This window comes from Photinus pyralis, unplaced genomic scaffold (assembly GCF_008802855.1).
Source record: "Photinus pyralis isolate 1611_PpyrPB1 unplaced genomic scaffold, Ppyr1.3 Ppyr1.4_LG10, whole genome shotgun sequence".
NCBI classification, from domain to species: domain Eukaryota; kingdom Metazoa; phylum Arthropoda; class Insecta; order Coleoptera; family Lampyridae; genus Photinus; species Photinus pyralis.
Genome location: NW_022170250.1, coordinates 19,511,867 through 19,537,466, shown reverse-complemented (window position 1 = coordinate 19,537,466; position 25,600 = coordinate 19,511,867). Strand labels below are relative to the sequence as shown.

Genomic DNA, 25,600 nt, shown 5'->3' with positions numbered 1-25,600 from the left:
TATTTACATTTTCTTTTATGTAAATAAACGACGGTGCACGCGACTAAAAGCTGCATGTTTCCTTTTATGACACCGCTACCTGAGTAAATCTCACTTCGGTCCTATTCATTTGCGGATTTTCATTTTAAACGGAATTTTAATCTTTCTGAGAAATTCCATCAATGACGAAGGAGAAATTTACGCTGGCTAGGTAGAAAGAGATTCATTAGTGTTTTTATCCTCTTTTCCGTGCGCTGTATGAAAATTGCCTTCCAAAAGTTTACTTTCGTTTAATACGTGATTTATGCAAAAAAAAACGTGCCCGACTAAAAAAATCGAAATTCGTTCCCAATAAAAAAGGCTACCCAAGAAGGATTGTGACACACACAAATATTCTCAGAAATACACCTACATTTGAAAATTATGACCGGTTTTTGCTTCCCACATTTTTATCAATGAAAATTAAAAGTCCCAAGTGAGCATGGCTTGCAAAACATAACATAAAAATTTGGCCCTAAGAAAAGTAGCCGTCTATAGGAATTCTCTTCCTGAACTTCCTGACTATGCTGGAGGGGGGAGGGTGCACTACTAAGTTTGATAGCGCATTTTACAACTCATGTTGGAAGGCGCTGTATTACCTATGGCCCCTTTCTTCGTCCCTCCTAGGCCTTATTAACGAGTATTGTGTGATCAAAACTCTCTAAACCTTCCCCATATAGTTTTATTCGTTGAAGTTTTTTAAAAGTAAAAGCGACTATAGTTTCGGCGTACTGCCTTCTTCTAGTCGCCTGATGATGGCAGTACGCCGAAACTATAGTCGCTTTTACTTTTAACACTTCTAGTCGCCTGATGATGGCAGTACGCCGAAACTATAGTCGCTTTTACTTTTAAAAAACTTCAACGAATAAAACTATATGGGGAAGGTTTAGAGAGTTTTGATCACACAATATATTTCAACCCCCATTTCGAGGAACGATGGATCCAACTCAAAACTTATTAACGAGCTCCTAGCGTCCGTCCGTCCGTCCGTTAGCACGATAACTCATGAACGAATGGACCGATTACGATGAAATTTTGCAGGTGGGTTCTTTATAAAATTTGTAGATCGGAGTTCGTGAATTGGCAATGTAGCCCAAAAAATAAAGTAGGCCCTTTTGACATCTCCGTTAGTTATGAACCGAATTGCATAAAATTCAATATGCGCATAGCTTTAGCCATATAAAACACAATTCCAAAAGATGAGCCTAATCGATCAGCATTCACAGTGTCCTTTGCGCATCTCGACCATTTACAGACCGAATTGCAAACTTTCTTATTTATGAAGGTAATTAAATGAAATTTGATACATAGCCACTTGGAATAAAAGAAAATTTAACGCCAGTTTCAAAATTTCCAAATACTGCTTCCATGATAGCAGCTTTTTATACCTAACAACCTTCGAGCTCCGTGATCTGCTATCATATCCAAATCGAAGAAGACAACAGTTGGCTGTAATAATCTATTGTGAGCACTTCCTGGGTGACTGTTACGTTAGTTTAAATGAAAATGAAATTGATGTTCCATTCCTAGTTAAGGAAAGTGTTTCGAACATGGTTTTCCTTCTAAACACGTATAAATGTTAGAGGCAATACAGAATAACGGCGTTCTTCAGTTAACTTTAACAGATATCGAGTACGAGTACAATGCACTTTCAAGAAGTAAATGGCGTCTTACATTTACATTAATCAATAGGTTGCTGTAATCAAAATGGAAAGACGTGTCCATTTGCGTAAAACTAAGTACACGGATAATGGTACAACTGCAATAATAATTAATCTTCGTTAGACTTCATTTCAATTTGTTAATTTGAAATGAGCATCTACCAGTAATTTAGAATAAGATATTGCAGTTGTTCATTGCATGGTAAATGGTAAGATGATTGTTTAGAGAATGCTATTGCTATGGTATTACGGAATACCAAACATCAAATCATACCCTAACTGGCAATCACGCAATTCGCAAATTCAACATGAATCTTAAATCACACGGGGGCGGCTAAATTTAGTGACCCTTCTATTGAAAAATAAAATCGAGTATAATGGTAAGTACTGATATGAGATAGTTCGAGTAACGTTAAATTTTAATAGTTGAAGCCACTGAACGCTCCTTTCCGGCATTTAAAGGTCTGGAGTTGGATCTCTTTAGGGTTGCGCGATTTTTAGTGTTGAGTAGTACCTATTGTACTTTGTACCGGGTGACCCAATAAGACTGTTCCTCGACCATATCTCGGGAACCGTTTGTCGTATGAATTAGGGTAAAAAAATTTATTGGGTAAATCGCTTATGAAGAATCGCTGGAATAGTATATTGAAAGACAAGTGTTACAATGCGACCTATTGTAATACGACTATCTTGTGGCACGAGTGGCGTAGCGAAGCGGAGCCACGAGTGTCCACAAGATAGGAGTATTACAATAAAGCATTGTAACACGTGTTTTTCATACTATTTTTTCTATTTCGGGGCTTTAATTTAATTAAAAAGTAATTAACAAAAACTACAGGAAACTTTAGAATTAATCTGTCTGAAGTTGGCAACATCTTTTACGTTGACAAATTTTAAGTTGGCAACGTAGATAAACACAACACTGACAATTTGGAAACTTTAAATTCCGTGAATGTGTAATTTTTTACTCGTAGATAAATTTATTTTCAAGTTGTAACTGCCATCTTAAATTTTAAAATTGCATTTTCTTTAAATTTCGCATAATAAACTACTTAAACATTCTTTTTTAACATTTTTAAAGAGTTTATCTATCATTTTCGTAAAAACATAAACTTAGTTATTTCAAAAACAAAGATGGCGTGGGGCGTTCAATTGTTTTTGCAATAACCTGCTTTAACTTCTATACCGTTTGACCGATTGTAACAAATTTGGTATTGTTGAAAAGAGAGCATTCCTTGGGCCATAAGAATCAACCAAAATATAGTTCATTTAGTTGAATCCTTCTCCGCCACTATGTTTTGACACTATGATCCAAAATCCTAAAAAAATCAAAAAAATCAAATGGAATGATATGACTTTTTCGTTATGAAAAAGTAGTCAAATAACACCCAAACAGGTCAGTGAAAACCCTGGTGAAAACCGTTTTTCAAAATCTAGTTCCTAACCACAAATATTGGGAAAATGAGATTAATTAATTAATTAATAAAAATGCTTAAATAATATCTTATTTGACGTATTTCCTGTATTTGTCCCTGGCGCGAAAGATTGTTTGGAAAAGGACCCTACACTTTTAGGTAGGCCTTGGAAAATTAAACAAATGAAACACGATGCATTATAAAATAATAACAGCCGTAATTTGTAAATTATTCTGCTGTGTTTACATTAAGAAAGTGCAGTGTTTTTAATTTGTAATCTTTTCTAAAATGCCGATTTCTAACCAAGAAGCATTTAAAATGCTGGCGGCCATGGTTCGTGGTCGATTCGGATAACGCAAATAGACGATGTGGACTACGATGGTCGCATTTTGAAAATACCTACTCAAAATATATCGCCAGCATATTAAATGCTTCTTAGGAAAAGGAGCACAGTCCGCCTAAATATATGAACATTGTTTTTTGCCCATTTTTATAGAATATATCGTAAACTAATAAAAGGTTTTTTTTCGAGTGCCACTATGGGGATCTCACTTATCTTAAGAGATAGAAAGTTGCCAATTTTCGTGCTGAATAAGAATCTGAAGAGAAATTTGAAATATCTTTAATAGTTTTGAAGTTATCGCGAAAAAACGAAAATGTCTGATTTTCGTTTTTAATTTTGTTATGATAAACTAATCGTAGTACCCATTTCTAATTAACACATTATTCGGACACTTTTTAATGGAGATTTCAAATATGGCATCCTGTTATTAATAACTTTCAAGATGACGGAGAAACACGTGGCAATTTTAGTTTTTCTTATGTACGCCATTTTGAATTTTCACATTTTGAGATTACGTCTTTTTTTCTCTTTACAACGATATATCACACATGGTGGTCCAGTATCACATTTTTCCTAAAAATACAATTTTTAATTTTTTGAGAAGAGTGCTTTGGAAAAACAAAAATGTTCTTTTGTTGACACCGTGTATAGAGTGAATTTGTTGATTTTTTAAATATTTTATTTCCGGTAAAGGAGCACAGTCTGCTTTCCAAAAAAGAGTTATAACAATAACATTGAGCTAGCCGCAGGTAAATTTTGAGGAAAGAAATCTAACATTATATTAAAAAGTCAAAATCTAGTATTCCGATAATTTACGTCACAGTAATGAATGTAGGTACTTAATTTTTCATTTTTGTGTGAATAAAGTTTTATTTATTGTTTATTTTCTAAAAAAATCGCTTTGGATCCCAAATTGAATGTAATTTAGATTTGGTTGTTGTTTTTGTTGTTGAAACCGCATTTCTGATTTTAAACGATGTTTAATTTAAAATATAAATTACATCTTCACAAGGTTAAATAGTTCCCATACATTTTCTAGCAAGACACCTTAATGTAGAATTGCGTTATTCCATAGAAATTGTTGATAACAATTTAATTACACCTCCTTATTACATTATTAATTGCTAGGTACCTACTAGCTATGTAGGTAGAATCATGATTCTTTCCATTTGGTAATAAAACAAAAAGTGTCGTACCATATTTTAGCAATACCTACAAATAGTTTAAATTGGTTATTTGTTGTTACTACTTTACATTTGTAATAAATTCTGTGGCATATTCTGCTGATTCAAATCAAAAGGTAACAAAAAAGTCACTTACCGAATTTCAGGATCGATTGCCAATTTATTATTATTGCTTTCAACAATAGCGGTAGTTTTGAGCTTATTGTCTTCCGCTCCTATAAGCACTTCCGTTCGGCCATTTTGAAACGGCGAGGACGATCTTCTATCACCTAATGTTCTTATATCTAACGATTGAGGCGGGGTGTCCTTACTATTTTGATTTGATAACGTTACCGGTTTACCCCTCTCCGCGGTCGTTACTCTAACATCATTTGGCACTTTACTTAAATCTAAATTATCTCCAAATTGCTGAGTTAAAATAATATCACTAGATTTATGTCCGTTCGTTTGATTCGGAGGCAATAATTTTGATGTTGTGATTGATTCTTTTGATGAGACTACCGCCGTCGTTATCGCTCCGCTGCTTGGTTTGCTTACGGTGGGGTTGTTGTTTAAAGGTTCGGTGGCGGTCAAAGATGTCACGTATATTGGGGAGTTGCTTAAAAAACCGTTCAAGTCTTCGCTTGTTGTCGTTTGCTGATTTAGCTGGAACAAAAAAAGATGTATCACCATCACATACATTATAACCTGTACAATTTTAATGACACACAATCAAACAAAATTTGAAACAACCATTGGCATTGGCATTATTCTCACGTTGCAAACTTGAACAGTTTTATATTAAGTCCTCGATACTGACGTCCGAATCGTTAATCAATTTCAATACCACTACCACAATTTCCGTACTATTAAGTTTTTACACTACATTTTTTTCGTGGCGTCTGTCTAGCCACAACGGAACCAACGCAATTTTATTTTAAAATTGCACTCGCTGTCGTCGATAAATCTTAACATTATCTCGCAAGTGAACGGATATGAGGCGTTTCTTTGTGTTAGCCTTCCTTTCGATAAACAAGGATCAGGAATTAGCCACAAACTCGGTTATTTAATAATTGTTTAATTCAAAATTCGGGATCAACTTAAGCACGATCACACGCTTCTCTTAAAAATCTCAACAGAACAAAATTCCAAGCAAAATAAACCATAGATGCTATCAATTCGGGCGTCCTGCCAACATTGCGTCCTCCTGTAGGTAAGTTAACATCATAATTTAATTACAAAAAAAACTAAAAATCAAGATTCTCCCTGGACTGTACTCTGATAGATACACATCTTCGTCATCGGATGCGCCTTCTTCTTCGTTAGGTAGTTTGTATAGCTTCAGCTGACTAACCTGGGCTGTTGTGGTGAAATGACGAAATGACTCTCCGGGAGAAATTTAAACTCCTCAACATCACCGCATCGCCTATCAGTTCACTTCTGAAAATTCCTTGGCATCTTAACGTGTTTTGTATTTTCCCTAAACGCGGCCCAGTGGCCTCGGGCAAATGGTCAAGTAGAACGCGCTTCCCGCGATAATGACGGCAATGGATTTTGAGTTCAATTGGGACGAGAGTATACAGGAGGTGGAGCTACCACGGTGTCTCTAATAGTGGTCGCTGATATCCATCACGCTGTGTCTGCTGGAATTGTTCGCATTTATCGTTGTCTGTTCAGCAGAACGTTCATGTGTGGGTGTGCTCTTTACCTGTAGGTTCCGTGTCGTGCAGTAGTCCTTTGTATGACCCGGTTGTTTACATTTGAAGAACAAATTATAATCTTTCGGACGCGGACATTCATTGGCATAATGTCCCTCGGACGCACAATAGAAACATCGCACTGTTTATTTCAGTTTACCATCTGTGTGCGCTCTTTGACTTTACATGCGGCATCGTGTCTCTAGTTTTCTCCAGTCGCCACGATTCTTGTATCTCACCGAGTCGTGTTACTCTTTGCAAGGATACCATACCATGCCTCGCCTTGTTCCTTGACCATTAAACACGAAATTAATACTTTCTCTCCAATTCAGACTCAATTTTCTCTTAAAGGTTAAATTTAGCACGTTGCACAATCTCAGTTTCTCATGCAAATACTTTTGTACTCGTTTCTCCATGCGTCTCCACGAAACTGACACACTTTCACGTAAGTCAAACCTGAACTCGAATTCAAACTCTGGCCGCAAACGGATTTTCACCCCCCTTACGTGAAACTAACCTCCATTCCCTGCAACTAAGTGGATTCTCGCATTTTCCCAATTTAGTTTCGTCTGGTCAGTCGCCATTTTGCTTGATCTTTCATTAATCGACCACAATACACTTGACGTTCTATATCCCACTTCTGAATATTGTTAGGATCCTTTTCGAGGATCAAGAATTAGCCACTAACTTGGTTATTTCTTAAAGACTTTTCAGCACGACCACACGCCACTATTTCGCAGTCCTCACTCTCTTGCCAACTTAAAATCGCCACAGAACTATAATTCTAACCAAAATAAACCGATACAACGAAATATCGAAGGATCCTCAGTATTACAATCACTTTTAACGACAATTTATTTTAATCTTACAAAATACATTTTATAGTTAACAAAAATGCATCAAATTCATGTCTTGGGCTTTGAGATAATGCTCTTGGTTTTTTTTCCCAACGATCTTGGTGCATAAATAACGATTTTGACATGTTTTGATCAAAATCCATGTGGTCCATAAAAATAGATCAAATTCATGTTTAGATCATTGAGATAATGCTCTTGATCTTTTTCCCAACGATCTTGGTGCATAAATAACGATTTTGACATGTTTTGATCAAAATCCACGTTTTCGCCAAAAATTCATCAAATTCATGTCTTGGGCATTGAGATAATGCGCTTAGTCTTTTTCCCAACGCTCTTGGTGCATAAATAACGATTTTGACATGTTTTGATCAAAATCCACGTGGTCGCCAAAAATGCATCAAATTCATGTCTTGGGCATTGAGATAATGCGCCTAGTCTTTTCCCAACGATCTTGGTGCATAAATAACGATTTTGACATGTTTTGATCAAAATCCACGTGGTCGCCAAAAATGCATCAAATTCATGTCTTGGGCATTGAGATAATGCGCGTAGTCTTTTTCCCAACGATTTTGGTGCATAATTAACGATTTTGACATATTTTGATCAAAATCCATGTGGCCTCAGAAAAATAATTTAACATTTTTGAATCACACACATGCGGTTATCAAACGTGCACGTTATCAACTCTTTCAGCATCAAGATAATGCGTTTGAAAGCTTTTACAACTCTAAATTCATGTGTAAAGAATAATTTTGGGTACATTTTGCTCTAAAACTTTTGACCGAGACCACAGAGAAGAGTTATATTGAATTGTTACACATCTAAGAGTCATAGGGAATAATCTAGCGAAAGTCCGAACTCGATACATGACCTAGGGAATGAAATATGTTAATTTTTATTATATTGAGTTCGCAGTTTTTCCTGTTCCCGATTCACTCGAAGTCGTATAACTTTTGTTCCTGTTGAACCAGCTTCCTGAAAATCAATAGCGTCCGTTCTTAATGTCCAACGTACCCGTATACCAAATTTCAACACAATCGGCCACTTTTAAAAAGAGTTAGAGCGCACACGGACGGACGGACGGGACGGACGGACGGACGGACGACAATACAAAACTATAAAGGATCTGAGGATCCTTAATAAACCATAGATCCTATGATTTTCATTAATCCTTTTGTCTATATCGTAGTAGTAATCATCTTACCTAATGACAACAAAAATAAATAATCCATAATATTAACAGCTGGACAAGGCACTTTTTCTCGCGTTCCCTTTATTGACAAAATTTGAGATTAATAGCGCTTTACAGTGAAGAGTATCCCACCACTTGAGCAGATAGACCGGACCAAAATATTTTGAAGAGAAGAATGTATTTGCCGGGTCACTGGTTTCCGGATGCGTCGTGATCGGTTAATGGCTCGAGAAAAGTTATCAGCGCCAGTCTGACGGGTGATAATGCAATCTTAATGTGTTTTGCGTGACCAAAACTTACTAATGAAGAGATCATAGAGCGCTGTGCTCAAACGCGTGCATGATTAGTTGGACATGCACAAGGCATGGGTTAATGAATCGATGTGGTCGATTTAACCTCTTTTTCTGGCGGAAGTGAGTGGATACATTAAACTAAATTACGAAAAAACCGAGGGGATTACGTTTGGAAAAGGTCAGCAAGTACCGGTATCCTAACGTGAAAATTTCGAGGTAGCAAGAAGAATTAAGTAGAAAATTGCGCGGCACCACTGTTTTTGATTCAATTGACACACTACATCACACAATTAAAATTAATGTGATCGCCCAAACGAAAATAAATACTTAAAGGATATGCGTGCAGATCGAAGGGATTAACTTCCCTTCAAAAGAGGTTAGCAAATTCATTCTCGAGACAGTAAACTGATTATGAGACTGTTTTGCGTCAAGAATGCAAATGCAAATTTATTAAGTTGAATTGACCACGTATTTAAATATCCGTCGCACTAAAGGGCGAATATCTAGGACAACCTTGGCCTCTAGTATCTCATCTTTTGAGGGAAAACAAAACAAAATAATCCCCTGTCCCGTCACGAGACCGGAGTTCCATAAAAAAGGCGTTTCAATCCAGGGCACCCAAATTAACTAATAGGCTATTGAAGGTGGCTGTAATGCATGAGGTTTCTGAGTTGAAGAAATAATTTTCAAGTTACAATGAGTTTTGTAAGAAAAGTGAAGAAATTCAAGGCACTTAATGAATTTTATAAATTCAAGTAATTTTAAGAATACCTAGTCACAGATTTAAAGAAACTGAAAAATCGAAAAAATTAAATACTCCTGAAATTGGACAACGAGAAAGATTCGATCAAATGATTTTGAATAATTCGAACAATCTGAGGTCTCATGAATCAGAAACAAGTTAAAAAGTAATCGTAAACGACTTACAAAATGCGCATTTCCACTTGCATTCATTTCCCATTTGTAAGATGCAACTTCTGTTAAAATCGTAAAAATCCGCCACAAATATGAAAGATAGATAGCGTTGCACATGTGCAATCCATTTTTGACGTGCTACTTCAATTTCTGTTTATAAGAAGAATTTCATTTCAATGCTTTTCTAAATAAGAAAGTTGGAACTGCGCATTTGAAACTGGCGTTAGATTTTCATTTATTCCAAGTGCCTATGTATCAAATTTCATTCAAATACTTTTATAAATAAAAAAGTTTGCAATTCGGTTTATAAATAGTCGAGATGCAAAAAGAGCACTGTGAATTTTGAATCGATTCGACTCAACTTGGCATTGCGTATTATATGGCTAAAGCTATGCCCATATTGAATTTCATGCAATTCAGTTCATAATTAACGGAGATGTCAAAGCGATCAGACATTTCTAACCAAAGTTATCAAGCACACGGACATATAGAGGGACAGACAAAGGGACAGACGAACAGACCAACAGACAGACAGACATACAAAATTATAAACGATCTCTAGGATCGTTAATAAACGGCAAAAGTGTACAATTATGGAACATGTAAAAAACGGTTTGTTGGTTTTTTTACAATAACTTTTTTAGCAATAAATGCAGAAAAAATTCCTTCCTCGGTGCAAGCCTCGACACCATAACGAACCATTTAGCGAAAAAAGTAGAACAATAGCTCTTAAGATAAAAAAAACTAGTATCGTCTCAACGAACGAGAGGACGGACGGACGAACGGACGGACAGCCGGACGGACAAAGTGGCCACAATAGCGCATTTATTTTTTATTTTTGTGGAAATGCCCTACAAAAAGGAATATGAAACGAATCTAAAAGAATCGAAAAAATGTTTAAGAAAGAAAAGTGCCAACAATCTGAAGAAACTGAAAAAATTAAAAAATCGTACGAAACTAGAAGTATAGACAAAAATTACAAGATTTCGGAGAAATGAAAGAATCCGAAGATACCAACGATGCCGATGGAACACAGAAAGATCAAAATATCTGAAGAATCCCAAGCATCCAGAGTAATCGAAAAATTCAAAAAACTTCGAAGAACAGAAAAAGAAACAAAGTATCGGAGGATTGGAAAGTCTTCAAACCATATGTCCATATTCTTCCACTCTTCTTTGAAGCAATCCATTTTTCTTTCAATTTTTCTCATTTCAACCTTGTCGATTTCTTTAAATTTTTCTGTAGATTTTTCGAATCTATCGGATCGTTCAGATTGTTTATCGATTTTCTAGACGAACGTGCCAGAATTAAAGATTCTACTTGTTATTGATTCATCGTGTTAACCGCCCCGAACAGACAGGCAGAGAGTACGGTTTTATAGAGAACCTGTGTAGCCCGCTATATGCAGATGCTTTCGCTTCCAAATTTTCCGTAATTAGATACGTCAAATCAGCCAATCGAACCGGCAGACTTATTAATTAGACAACATAATTAATATTAATCTGACATGACGCATGGAAAAACGATAAGTATGTACCCAAATGTCGCCGTTAGATTGATTTTAAAGATTATTTTAGAGTAATGGGATTAGAGGCGCCCAACTGAATAGGTTGTCACACGCAATTTAGGAGACAAAAACGGTTTGTGCGTTTATGGTAAACCAATTTAAAACTCTTAAATTTTGAACAAAACAAAAGGGCATTTAATAACCAAAGTATGGTATATCTATATTAAATGGTAAAAGTTCATATTCAAGTACTTCTCAGTAATACTCATCTAATAGTACTTGCTGTTTTAAAAATAATTCCTATGTGTAGGTAGTGAGGTGAGTAGGTAATTATTAAAAGTAACATCGATATTTTGAACATATTGCTCAGGCTCTGGTGACGTTGATAAAGTCAAGTATACATAATGCGTGTATGTTAAGGGTGTAGGTTAAGGGTAACTGGATATGGCTTTCAAGAAATCCACCAAATTTTACGTAAGGCGCCACCCCTAATCGCTTTTCGCTGTGTGCGTTAGCCCTCGCCCTATTCATCACTTGTAACATATCGCAGATCACTCAAGTGACACGTTCTCGTATTACAAAAATAATTTTGTGGATCTAGGCCGTAGCGGAAACGACAATTTTGTAGACGACCCGAGACAGGTTGGTGGGTTTGTTCCCGTCACGCATTCATAAAATTTTCGATGGCTTCGGCTCTTTGTGTGTAGCCGCCAATACTGTTACGCTTACGGGAAGAAGCAAACAAAATCAGACAAATTTAACACAGCTAATCATAAAACAAAAAGAAACACCCAACACAAAACTAAAAAGAACATTTAGGCTTTTGTAGAATTCAATGCTTTTTCTATTTTTCATAAAATGACCTTCCCCAAGTGCAAGATCTTAATCCTCTTCAACATTAATTTGTGGTCATTTCGAGCTGCTTTGTGCGGAAACTCTCATGGTTAGTGCGGTAATAATAATGAAACGCGTAATTAATTTCTAATTTGGGGGTGACGTTCGTATCTCTGTTTTGTGTGGATTACATGTTAATAGTACACCCTCCCTTCCAGTACCTGGCACTCGTGGATTCCTCCGGTGACGTAACTAATGAGCGACCTTATTTGGTTTTATGCACGCCTGCCGCTATATTATGTACCTACGTAAGGATAAAGTGGTTCTTATCTTGGCTAACGTAAAATGGGTTATTATCTTAGCTATTGTCTTGAATCGTTTGTATCTAGTATAAGTGGAATCAATGTCGATTTTTCTTGTCCCTTTCACGAATCACGTGATCGATGATGTTTCCGAGGACATCTCAGAATTTTCAATTATTTCGTGGAATTTGGACTTAATTTAATCGATTAATTTAATTCGCGTTGTGAGATTTTAATTTTTGGAAGATTTTTCAAATACATTTCAGAACATATAAAAATTTTCAAATTTAATTTTAGATAAAAAAGATTAATTAAAATTTTTCCGACTTGAAATACGTATAGCTCGATAATAGTATATTAAGATGAACTGAAATTTTTTGAGTTCATACCCAAACCTGTACCGAAATAGTCGAAGTAGGTATTCGTCAAGCAGTCTGTTGCTTTAGATAATGGAAAATAGTATAAGGATATATCTAAAAATACCCATGGGCACAAAAAACGTTTATGGGTTTTATTTTTGCAGTAAAATATTTAAACAAGAAAAACTAAATACAGTTAAAAAATGCATCAAATTCATGTCTTGGTCATTAAGATAATGCTCTTGGTCTTTTTTCCAACGATCTTGGTGTAAGTATAAATAACGTTTTTGACATTCTAGTGAGTTACAGAAATTTTCATTTTAATCATACACCGGAGTTCGTTCTTAAACATACACAAACCAACGAATAAAATCTGCATATCCGTAAAATTCTTGTGAGACAGAAAATTTCAGAAAAGTTCAACACAACCGTAAAACGTCTCATAAACGTGTAAGACAGATGGACGCCCAAGATTGATTGTTTTATTTCATTTAATAATACATTTAAATTGTATGAAATGTGCAGGTGTATTATTTTATGGAATTATATGGTATTGCAAAATTGTTGGATAAAGCTGACTAGGTGTGTTAAAAGTAATGTGTTTGATAAAAGAACAATTGATACCATGTTGTTTACGTTAATATGGGTGTTTTTAACTTCGTAACAGCGCGAACACTCGGTATTGGCATTTCATTTTCATGTTTGGTCATTTGTTCAAGTGGAAGTTAACGAATTGTTTGATGTTCATAGAGACTTGTAACGAAGCACCTATTTTTCGCCTTGACGTTTCATATCCGAAGTTATGCATCGTATATTTGTGGAGCCGGTATCTAGAAGCAAGCGTTTTAAGTTGTGGGCATCTTTACAAAAAGTGTCGCGCCGAAAGTATTTGTGTTGGTTCTAGGAATTGAAGATAGAAGGTAAAGGTATTTGATTTAATTTCTATAGTTGTGTTTCGGCCGCCGCTACCGTTAATAAAGCTGCAATTAATTCACCGTTTGCAACCGTTCCCGTTAGGGTATTTCAATTGTCTTTGTCGCGTCCGAAAGTTCTTGTCATTTAGAAGACGAGGCAAATTAATATTTTAGAATTTCAGCCATGTTAAGCCACTATTAGCAGGGTTTTGTTGTTTTGTTTCTATGGTAAATTAAAACGAGCATTAAAACCGCAAGGTCATGCGCTGATATCAATTACAAATTTTTCAGCAAGCCGCACAATTAATTAAAAAAGCTGGAAAACCGTCGATCTCTCCATGCCATAGCCGAATTGTACTCGTATAAAAGGCAAAGCAGTTGTTTAGACGGGATCATTATACCTTTTGTATTTTTAGGCGACGTTCGTAAGTACCGTAATTTTTGAGATTTTTCGTAAATTTACTTTACTTACTGGAAACCGTACCTTATTTAAATCAGCGATCGCTTTTGGTGTTTAGCCGAATAGCAAGTTGATCCATAGATATAAACAACAGATTGCGATCCTTATGTATTGCATTGGTCATTTAGGCATACTTAAAAGCGCCCTCTATTAAGTAATAGTATAAACAAGTAGCGTGTAAACATGTAAAATGACGCTAATGGATTTATTCATTAAATGTGGCTGCAAAAAATTTAACGCGCTAAAGTTGGCACAATTCGAATTCCTTATTATTGGTATTATTACAGCGATATGATATGATAGGAGCTAAACTGAGCTTTTGCTGCAAAATCTAATGCATAAATCCATAAGCGTAATTTTACAGTTTTGGAATGTACATGTTTATACTGCTGCTTATTAGATGGCGCTTTTAAATATACCTGAATGCAATGAAATGCATAAGGTTAGCAACCTGTTGCTTGTGTATTGTATCTGTGGTTGATTTTTCTGCGTTTTGCACTTTCGTTAGCTACGTTTTGTAAGTAGGTACCGTAATTTTGAGTTTTCCGTAAATGTATTTTGCATTCACACGTTTAGTTTTTGCTTTTACATTAAATTTACCGCACCGTGTCTACAACTGTTACTTTTTCTTGCACAGTAATTTCTACTGCTCGGCTTAATTGCAAGGTAGTTTGTTGTGACTTTACGTTTCATTGATTATAGGGGGGGATATTGTTTCGCTTTCCTGTATTTACTTTCTCGTATATACCGCTACCGAATCCGATTATTTACTGTTCCCACTTAAGATATTTACTGTGCACTTTAATTTTGTTTTACAATCACCAGTAGCCGGCCGCCACTTGCTCTTTAGAATTCGTGGAGCTGCCGTTTGAGTTTGTCCGAGGCTTCCAAGACCGATCCGCCAAACCGCTGCAACCTCCGACCTTGACTATGGGCAAGGCCGTACCCTTGGTGGCGCTCGAGTCCACCGTCCGCCAAACAGAACACCCATGCTACCGCCGACTGCCGCTACTTTCGTCTACTCACATGATTTAGTGACTATAATTTGTACATTTATTTATTTTTGTTGTAAATTAATTTATAAACATTATTCCACTACTGTTTATTTAATTTATCATGCCATTTGTGCACGGACAAAGTTCGTCGCATACTTTCGCCGTAAAGCAACAAGCCTAGGGATGGGAATAACTGTAACTAAACTCGTTGCGAATCCAACTCCGGTTAATCTCGAAGCTCATCTTTACGGCGTTGATACCTTGAATGAAAGGGTAGCTACCAACCCGCGACCATGTGACTTTTCTCCTACCAAACTCCAGGCCATTACGTTGCTTCCATCTGTAACGTTTTTTTAAATGTTTATAATCCTTTTAGTAACCGTTGCGCTATCTAGATATTTCTCGTGAAAATGCCTTGTAGTTAGTTTTGTTGGCAACACTTTTCATATTCTACCGCTAGAGGTAGAGGTCATACAAATTTACTATTCACTTTTAATTTAAGTCACTGTACTATTCACTACCTGTACTGTAGAACAGAGTCGATTGTTACTTGTGAAAGAACATGCCGCCATTATGTGTGCTGTGGCCATTTTGGAATCTTATACTTTGGTAAAATTCCATCGTGTAGTTTGCTGATATATTTCTACAAATTAAGCTGTTTACGGTATGTGCTAGCAATTGCGTAATAACCATGACATACTGATTTTAGGCTTTTATTTTCTGGTTTATTCTCTTTTCTTCATGTTACTTCGTGGTTGTCTACCTGATTATTGTTATCTACATCGAAATCCTTTGACGAAACACCGATTTACCCAAAATTAGGATTAGGTACATCACCGCTTACCGACGGCTCGTTGTCGATCAACATTTTGCTTTTGCTAGTTTAAAATCATTTGAATTATTGCTTTTCGTTAGGTGTTGATTACAACTTCAGTATTCGAGTTGCTCGACGTGACAAACGTTAGATTTTTCTCACACTTTATATGCTCCTCTGTTTGTTTAGTGTTTTTACCTGATCGCAAATTATTGGCAGAAAGCGCCCTTCTGAATTCAGACGGCCGTCGCCAAGATTCAATGGTAATTTCGTCGAAGCTACGTGAAATGACGTTTGTGCATAAGGTTTTCCATAGGCCCAAATTGTAATTAGTATATTTTTTTTGTGTTGCGGAAGTATATTTCGATAAGTATCTTCTGACTACGAGTTTTTGTAAATTACCTACTTTTGAATTTAAATTTACACCCATCTCTACTTTGCCTGAGGTCATTATTATGGAATTAAAATGTGGACTAATTTTAGAGTGATGTATAGGTACACGTTCATCCAACAATCGTAAATTAATTTTTGGCTGCTTTATTGAAATGCCAAACGCTTGAACGATTTGCTTTCATACGTTCCCGCATTCAAGCTGGCTCTGTTCTAGGTACAAGATATGATGCGAGTAAATCAATATTGCAAATAATAGCCTTTGTTTTGCGTTAAAAGATAAGGTACGTTAAACTGTACAAACAATCTACTTTGGAATAATGTTTGCCTATTTGATATCAAATGGGGAGCACAAGAAAACGAGGCGTGTAATTCTAATTACTGTTTGACTTCACGATTTGTGTGTACACTTGTAATGCTTTTAGCTATAGATAAAAGGATTTTTTGGTCTTTTTAGCATTGGAAATGCTTATGTTTTGTATGGGTATGAAGTTACCGGTTTAGTCAAACAGAAAAGAAGACAGTGGTGTCGCGTCAAGTGTTGATTGTACCGTACTCGACCGCAATCGGTAGATGCACGAAAAGTCGCGGATATTGTCGATATGGTACTTAGTTAACAGTGCGCAAGGGTTTTGTTAATTCGAATCTAAAAAAGGATTGCGAAATCTGTGAAATTTAGGTTAGAGCAGCCAATCGGGCGTGCTTTAGGTAATTAGATAAATATGGAAACTCGCACCTTCTGAGTAGGCAAATAGATAAACATTAGTTTCTCAAGCAGAAACCTCCCTTGTTTAAATTCTGTATAATCGATAATATCCACAACTCCCTGGGATTGTTCTCCTTATTCCTTGCGTGAAGGAAATACATTTCCACTTGACTAGTCACGACGACATTTATTGAAAATATTCATTACCTGTTGTGAAAGTTTGGTCATGTCGACGGGAGTAACCCGTTTGAGAGCCGAGAGCCTCTCGAGTCGCTCCCGCGCTTGTTGTTCCACAGCAATAACGAACGCATCTTGGACACTGCTCGAACACAAATCCAAGTCCACTGCTGCAAGAAAGAAAAGAGAAAGCGTTAGTTCATGACAATGTTGGGAATATTAACGATATTTCATCTTCCGAAAGCAAACAGTTTCGCGGATGTATAATCAGCGGGAAACTTTCGCCATTCGACGCTCTCGATTGTATCAAAGATGTTTATTATCAAACAAATGTCAATTCAACCCTCCGAACTTTAGAAACTTTACGGAAACGGTCGATTCTGATTATTTACATTTTAAAGCCGCTATTTGCAAATGGAGTCAACTTGGAAAATTAGAAAGAAAGTAAGCGTGGCGTAGATTGTTTTGTTTTTACTTTAAAATCGAATTAATCAAATCAAAACAACGCATAGCAACATTTATAATAATACATACACATCAACGGCAAGAATGGCATTTGATTTGATCAAAAAAGATATGGCCAGGCAAATGGTGCCTAGGCTGGTCACATCTCCAGCCCCACCGTTTTTTTCGATTTTGTACGTAGGCAAGCGGTCCTGAAATACGGTCTGACTGTTTAAATGCGTTTGAAAGCTGCCGGCGCCGGTGAGTCGTGGGATGTGGTGGGAAGTTGGTTGTTCGGGGAGGACCGTCAGGTATTGCGCGTTGAGCGGTGAGCGAAGTTAAGTCGCCCACCCGTAGGTTACCTTAGGGTGGATTTTATTTTGTCTCGCGGCAAACTGCAAGAGAAAAGTAGCATGAAGCGGTCAGTGCGGTTAAGTCGCCCTCCTCTAAGTGACTGCAGATCGCATTTTATGTTATTTGAATAAGCGTGCAGTTAATCCGGTCACCTGTAATTTACCGTAGGGTGGATTTTATTGTGTGTTATTTGATTTCCGACGAGCCGCCAGCGCAGTTAAGCCAGCCACCGCAGAATGTTTCCATATATTAGGGCGACAAGCTAATAACCGAGAGTATTTGCGGAAAAAATTGCGTGCGCCTACGGTAGCGAAGTATAAACGCATGACATTTTAAACGGGTCATTTAAAATTTGCTGACCCTAAAATTCAAAGGATAACTTGTGAGTTAGAAACTATTACAATAAATACGAACAATAACGGAAGTTTTTAAACCGGCGAAATTAAATTCTGTGACCCTGAAAACTAGAAAAATGGACTAGGGAGAATTGATGATCCTTACGCAAAATCAACTGTCATGGTGGTTTTCGGGAAACGGTAATTGATTCCTTCTTCCTGCCATACTCCCAAGACCACCCGGTATTACGCTCTCCCCCAAAATGATTACGACAATGAGTATGGTTATAATTATTTTGTAGGGAGTGTCATGAAATTTTTCATTTTTGGGACATACACGAAAGTTCTAAGGGCTGAACGTTTTGGGAGAGAATGTAGCTTTGCTTAAGGGACACTTTATAACCCTATCTCAAAATTGTCATGATAGTTTTGGGAAAAAGATAATTGTTTCCTTCTGTGTGTTCCATACCGCCCTAATTTGTATGTATTTGTATACGCTCCACTATTTTTCATTAAACTGTATAGACTTCGACGATAGGCGGCTTATTTGAAAGAGAATGGGGTAAGGATCTCGTGCCTACCGGTATTTTTTCCTGGTCCTAGCATTAATATTATTAGGAGGAAAATACGCTCTCGTCATTTATGTTTGCATATTGACTTTTTAAACTTGTTATTTCTTGGTAATGGAACGATTTGCACCTTAAATGCGGAGATGTTCCAGATTGGGGAACTGGGACCGTGAATGGATATTATTGTTATTGCATGTATTCTGCGGTTACAATATCAGCATTTTTCAGATAAGTCAAAGATTATAGGATACATATTGTTATCCGATTTATTGTTATCATTGAACATAATTGCACGTGTTTTACCGGTACATTTGCTTTAATGTGAGAAGTTTCGACAAATTACGTAAATTCCTTCCACACAGAAACATTTCTAGGTCAACAAGGTAAATACACACATCTAAGGCGAGAAAAATTCCAAACAGTGTTTAGCATTCACAGATACGTATTAATGCTCAAAAGTTTCCCAAGATTTATTCTCGTATTATGTAAATTTAATCGCATCTTCGAAAAAAATATCTTATTATTATGCGAGAAGTTTAACAAGAAAAAATAAAGTTACGAAAGACACTTTTAAGAATACGCCGTTTTCTTTCTATGCTCGTTATAGGCAACGATTTTAATTATAGGAGGAAACTAAATGTAATTTAAACGTAATTGGCACTCCAATTTCGAGATGCTCCAATTATGCCTTAGCTTAGAGCGATATAGAATTACGACCACAATTACCCTAAACCATTCTATTACCGGTGCATGTAAGAACAAAAATTCTAGGAGGAGCGTTACAGCGTTTGGAGATACAATAAACCTTGAATTGATATTCCGGAATTTAAAGCTGTAATTATAAGCAACGTAAGTACTTAATTTTCTATTATAAAAGTTGGCAATAAAAAACCTAAACATTAATTAACATAATTTTTGAGGTGGGATGACGTTGACTGCCAAGTCCATTGTATACTTTGCTAAGTCATGATCGTACGAGGGCGGTTTTTATGTTCTACACCTGGCCATGAAACGAGAAGACGCACAATTTAGCCTTTTTTGCTCTTAAACATGTACCTACTTCGATTAGTTATCTTTAAGATGGATCAAAACGATAACACTCTGTATAGACAATGTCGAGAGTGAACCATCAAAGGTGATCGTCCATCTCATGGCTGTCTTTGAACAATCTGGAACCTTTATGACATTTTTTTTCCGTTGGAAGCAGGAGATGTCGCAACGAACATTTGTACCGCTCCTAAAATCAGCAAAATAAATGTTTTCGCCCTCATTGGCTAGTGGTTGTGTCTTTTAGTTCCGGGAGTGCAGGCATTAGGATGCTCGTCCTGTGATGTACACGCTATTTTTTGCACTTTCATAAATAGTTACAGCAATATTTAAAGGAAACAACTTTGTTTGATTGTAGAATCAAGATACCTTGTAATGTTATTTATGTTAGGGTATAATAGAAAATATCAGTTTCATTTTAAGATTTTTGTTAATGCAGATGTGATTATTTAAAACGCCCCCGAGGAAGCTATGCCTCTCAAATCCAAAAAACAAGTTTACGGTTAATGTTCAAATTTTCTTACATTTCATTGTGTACTGCTGGGAAAAAAGTGACACTTTAGTCCCGTATTTCTTAATAATCGTATGCATATAGGATGCACTGCTACACTTAAATCACAATGAGTTCACTAACTGAAGCTTTAATATGACGACAATTATACAATACAATTTCTTCAAGAAATTAAAGAACATTTGCCAATTAAGTTCAGTTGAATTACCCATAAAAATAGGAAACTAAAATTTTCTTTGCAAATTACCGCAACGATTTACAGTTTCTTTCGTACAGGAATTATATCAGAAGCTCTGAAGTTTCGTACCCGAAGATATGACCACACCGTATATTTGTCGAGTCGACAGGTTTGCTGAACACTCGGTATCTAGAAGCGTTTTAAGTTTGGCGCTTCGTTACTAAGATCTTTCTGAATTTACTTATTTGCTCTTGGAGACGAGGAGTGAGTTTTCTGTGTTTTCATTTTGTTTTCCCCTGATAGTGCACATGAGTTAAGCAGTGAATTATTAGTTTTGCAACCTTTCCTCTAGGAATATGTAAATTGTTTTAGCACCACCGAAACCTCTTTTGCCAGTTTTAGGTCCGTTAATTACCGATTAATAAATTTTAGTTTTTTTATGGTATACCAAAAACCAAGAAATTCCAGTTACTCCCTATCCGAAAGGGACGTTTCGACAATTAGAAAACGCACTATGAATTTAGATCTTTTTGCTTCTGCATCTTCGCCGCTACGTTTTGAGTAGTAATATATGGCCGATTCTAAATCTCACTAGATGAAAATCCCTAGAAAAGTCACTAGAATTGAGTGGTTCTGAACTGTGGTAGCGAGGTTTGCGCTTGTGCTAACGTCAAGGTCAAGGGGTTGAGGTTTGTGCTCAAGATAAAGTATCAGAGGTTTGCGTCCGAGCTAAAGTAAGTCGGTTTGTGCCTGACGGTTCTTGTCGATGGTAGTGTACGGCCGATTCTAAATCTCACTAGATGAAAATCCCCTAGAAAAGTCACTAGAATTGAGTGGTTCTGAACTGTGGTAGCGAGGTTTGCGCCTGTGCTAATGTCAGGGGGGTCGAGGTTTGCGCTCAAGATAAAGTATCGGAGGTTAGCGCCTGTGCTAAAGTTAAGGTCAAGGGGGTCGAGGTTTGCGCTCGAGATAAAGTATCGGAGGTTTGCGTCCGAGCTAAAGTAATTTGGTTTGCGCCTGAGTCGAGAGTAATATATGACCGATTCTAAATCTCACTAGATGAAAATCCCTAGAAAAGTCACTAGAATTGAGTGGTTCTAAACTGTGGTAGCGAGGTTTGCGCCTGTGCTAACGTCAAGGGGTCGAGGTTTGCGCTCCAGATAAAGTATCGGAGGTTTGCGTCCGAGCTAAAGTAATTTGGTTTGCGCCTGAGTCGAGGGGTATTGTCGATGGCAGTGTACGGGTGATTCTAAATCACACTAAAATCCCCCTAGAAAAGTCACTAGGATTGAGTGGTTCTGAACTGCGCTAGCGAGGTTTGCACCTGTGCTAACGTCAATGTCAAGGAGTCGAGGTTTGTGCTCGATATAAAGTATCGGAGGTTTGCGTCCGAGCTATTTGGGCTGGAGGTTTGTTGTCAGGTGACGGTGAAGTTTCAAGGTCGTTTAAGGCAATTTGATCGTGGTGGTTTACTTCCGGGGTAGGATAATTTGATCGGGGCCTTCAAGTAACTAGGTTTGTATATGTGCTGCGTGGGTTCGAATGTGTTGCTTGTACGGTTCTGGACTGGGGTTTGTAAAACTAGTAAAGCTACTCTCAATAATGTAGGACTGAAATCACACTAAGTTGCTTTCGGGGTTTGCGTCCGGGCTAACAATTCTATCTCCTGTCAATCACCGTGCAGAAATCTATTACTGTAGATTTCAAGGCCACACTTTGGAAATATAAGGTGAGCTGCAGGGCGTTTTTTCATTCAGTCCGATAGTGCTTTCCAAACAGTTAAAAAATGGATCTTAATGCGCTCAACAATGAAACATTCTGTAAAGCATTTAAGAACGTTAAGGATATGGAAGTGGAGGAAAAGTTTAAAATTCTGAATATCGATATCATAAACACAAAGTATGGTGACCGAATAGTACTGGAAACAGAAAATTATAAATGCGTACTACCACTGCGGTTCTACGAGTATTTCAAAGTAGGTAATCGGCTGAGCGAGTTCCAAGAATCCTTGAAGACAAACGAGGTGTTCATTACAAGTGCAGGACCGTCAGGAAAGACCACAAACTTAAAATTTATGTAAACATTAGCTATTTTTGAAAAAAGATTATGTAAATAGTGTTGTAAATAAAACCATTAGACTACAAATAATCGTGTTTCATTAAGAAAAGAAAAAATGCCATCTCTGGTCATCCTTTGAATTCCATCCCGCCTCTTGTGTTGAAATATGTAGTTTGCGCTGCAATCCCCTCGAAGGTGTAGGTTGCGAATATCCCTTGGATCGTTAAATGGGCTCCAACCACAACGTACCTTTGGTGCGGAAAAACGACGAAGGGCATCGAGAGAGATTCAAGTTGTTTTGCGTCCCTGTAATCAATAATTCGCCCGTTACGATAAAGTTTCAACCATGGGCTCCACCTGAGCTGTTGGTAGTGGAGGCAGTGTAGGTGATCTCATCGTTTCCAGCAATTTGAGGGATTATTTTCAACTTTAAAAAAGAAAATTGGAGAATGAAAAAAAATCGTTTATTGAAGGTACTAACCCACCAGGCAAACAGAAAATCTGTAGCAAATCCTCCTTCTAACCGCGCTACGGATGTGTGTCCACTAAATTTTCTGTTCTGTAAAAACAAGAAAACAATTACTTTTAACGTAGTATCTACATGCCCCAACTCAAAAGGTATCAGAGTAATGTTGTATACTTACACAATCGTGGGGCGAATTGATTGTGATGACACGGGCATCTATTTCAATGGAATCCCATTTTGATACGAATTTACCTAAGAGACACCGCGTTGTTTACCACAGCGTTTATTTCTGGAGCCAACGCCAACGTGTCGTTGATAGCCGTTGTTGATCGACAGGTGGCTTTAGAAATGTTTGTTGCGAAATTTTCGCGCCCGATGCTCGAAACGTTGAGAATTTTCGTGATGTCATATTGTGTGTGACTCGCGCGCGCACTTTACGTTTAACTATAGTAAATAGGAGGCAAATTGCGATCGTAGCGGAAAACTAAAGACGGAACGTGTAACGAGTGAGAAAACGATACATTCTTTGTTTTAGATCTGAAATGCATACTCCCATTTCCAGGAATAACGGTCGGAAACAAGGGCGCTTTGTTTTTTTGAAAACGCCTTACGCGGTAAAATACGTCAAGGAAGTCACCTATTTATTCTTTAGGATATCTAGGTAAGTAGTTTTGGTTAAAATCAAATAAAACATGTCTCGTTAGGGTAATTAATATTGGACGTACCTACTAGCATTTCGTAATATATATTCCTCATTAGAAATAGTGGTTTCGGAGAACTAGAATACAGTTTCGCATTTTGCGGTAGCCCTTCATACGAAATAAATTTTAAATTGGTTTTTTTTTTTCGTAATACCTATCTGTCTATAAAGCGCAGTTGGCCAGTTAGCTGTTAGCGGAACATCAAAAAACAATGACAGGATTTTGCGAGTCGTTTGTTTTTTGTCAAAAAGTTGGAAGAGTAATTTTTTCCCCATCACCTTTTAATTAATCATTACTTCGCGAGAATGCTTGCAATAGTTAAGGCAGTAAAGAAATGCAGCAGCAGCAGTTAGATAAGCACCTTTTCCATTAGCGTTTAGTGGGGGCATTTGCCTATATATACGTAGGTACTTATGCACCTACATCGCGTTTTCCTTGTTCTTGTATAAAGGGCACTACATTGCTCGGGGGAAAATTTCCAAAAAGCAAGGATATAATTTACGTGTGGCTGTAATTGGTTTCCACGAATTGCTTATCATTGAGAATCTATTTTGTAGACATACAACTACGTATGGAACTAAATAAGAGTAGGTACGTATAAGAGGGTAAATACGAATATTAGTAAATCTTCATTTACAGTAGGTAAACCGGCAAGTTGCGCTATAGGTATAATTGGTAAATTAGAAAAGTATACCAAAGAAAAATTGTATAGCGCGCTTGCACTTTGGAATCTAAATCGAATACATTCCCCCCCGGACCCTGCAGGTGTTGAAACAAAGACGTCTGTTGCAAGCATCATGTAGCAGCTCATCCCTCTTCTCTCCGCTAAAGACACTGGTTGAAATTTTCCATTAGTTCATTCGCGTCTCTCTTCTTACATACGTCATGGCGAAAAAGTACCCAAACCTTACAACCAAAAACCGGAAATGCAAAGGAAGAGTTTACAAAAAAAACGGCAACCAAATTAACAACAACAGTCCTTAACTAAAATAATGCGAGGACTGCAGAAAAACGCAGTGGCAGTGCACCCCCGGCGACCTCCCCGCTTCCCCCCGGTATTATACGAAGGACGACGATAATTTGAATCTAATAATTAAAAAATTTGGTCAACTATTGCGGAAGTAGGTACAAACTGTTTTATATTTCTCTCCCACCCCTACTATTTTTGCGCACGCATGTTAAAAATAATAACTTGTTTACAGTAAATATGGGGGAACATTTCGAGTAGGGTCATAGCACAGCTGATAGAATGGAGTTGCTGCTGCATATTTTCTTTTTGCATAGCTTTATCACTTTGGGATACCAGCACCATCGCATGCCTTAAATTAACTTCAATTAATATCTACTCAGGTGGTGTGGAACCAATCCTACGAATGTACCGTAAGTTTTTGTGGAAATATTTTGTAGAACCGTAACCGATGATTGATTACAGTCACACAACCACATCAACAACCCTCGAGCGGCAAAGGTCAAGAAGACCTAATGAAAAGCGTCAGCCTACTTTTCGGCTCTGGAAGCGACCGACCTGTAAGGAACTGGCGCACAAGACCTACGGGCGGGCCTAAAAAATATGGATACCGCTGCAAACTGGTGGATGCGCAAACCGTCGACAAAACAACTGGACTCTTCCAAAAGAGAGGCGCTTGGAAAAAAGGATTTTCAATTTGTTGAAGAATTTCTTAAGTTCACTTTTAAAATATATTTATATTGAAAGATGTAAATTAATAGCTTTGTTATGCAACCCAGAATGCAGAAGCGAGCTAGTATGGTTGCAACACTGCATCCGACATTTCGCGAAGATGCAGTTAATGCAACTAAACACAGTATCATACTTTTCCGAATGCAGAATGGGACTGTCACTAGTGTGGTTGCATAATCACAGTTGCATCCGAGCATATATTGTGCGTATGTTCTATCCATGATTT

The 25,600-nt window shown here is 37.2% G+C and overlaps 1 protein-coding gene and 2 long non-coding RNA genes across 5 annotated transcripts in view; 1 reads left to right on the top strand and 2 right to left on the bottom strand.

Moving 5' to 3' along the window:
• Positions 1-17,186, bottom strand: part of LOC116160943 (MAGUK p55 subfamily member 5-A) — a 75,179-nt gene extending 57,993 nt beyond the window's left edge. The window contains exons 1-2 of the mRNA XM_031474094.1: positions 17,043-17,186; positions 4,758-5,266 (exon numbers count right to left, since the gene is read on the bottom strand). Coding sequence (XP_031329954.1) covers positions 4,758-5,266; positions 17,043-17,063 — 530 coding nt within the window. The 5' untranslated portion in view covers positions 17,064-17,186. The remainder of the gene's footprint in view (positions 1-4,757; positions 5,267-17,042) is intronic.
• Positions 17,187-22,522: 5,336 nt separating this feature from the next.
• LOC116162125 lies at positions 22,523-23,289 on the bottom strand. 2 transcript variants are annotated; one of them, XR_004143497.1, is made up of 3 exons: positions 23,153-23,289; positions 22,990-23,067; positions 22,523-22,935 (listed from the first exon to the last, which is right to left on the bottom strand). It is a non-coding gene; the product is annotated as an uncharacterized LOC116162125 (long non-coding RNA). The 2 variants fall into 2 exon arrangements; XR_004143496.1 differs by having other exon boundaries at positions 22,994-23,067.
• Positions 23,290-23,797: 508 nt separating this feature from the next.
• Positions 23,798-25,600, top strand: LOC116162124. Of its 2 annotated transcripts, none has more exons than XR_004143495.1 (3): positions 23,798-24,262; positions 24,315-25,055; positions 25,108-25,600. It is a non-coding gene; the product is annotated as an uncharacterized LOC116162124 (long non-coding RNA). The 2 variants fall into 2 exon arrangements; XR_004143494.1 differs by having other exon boundaries at positions 23,798-24,266.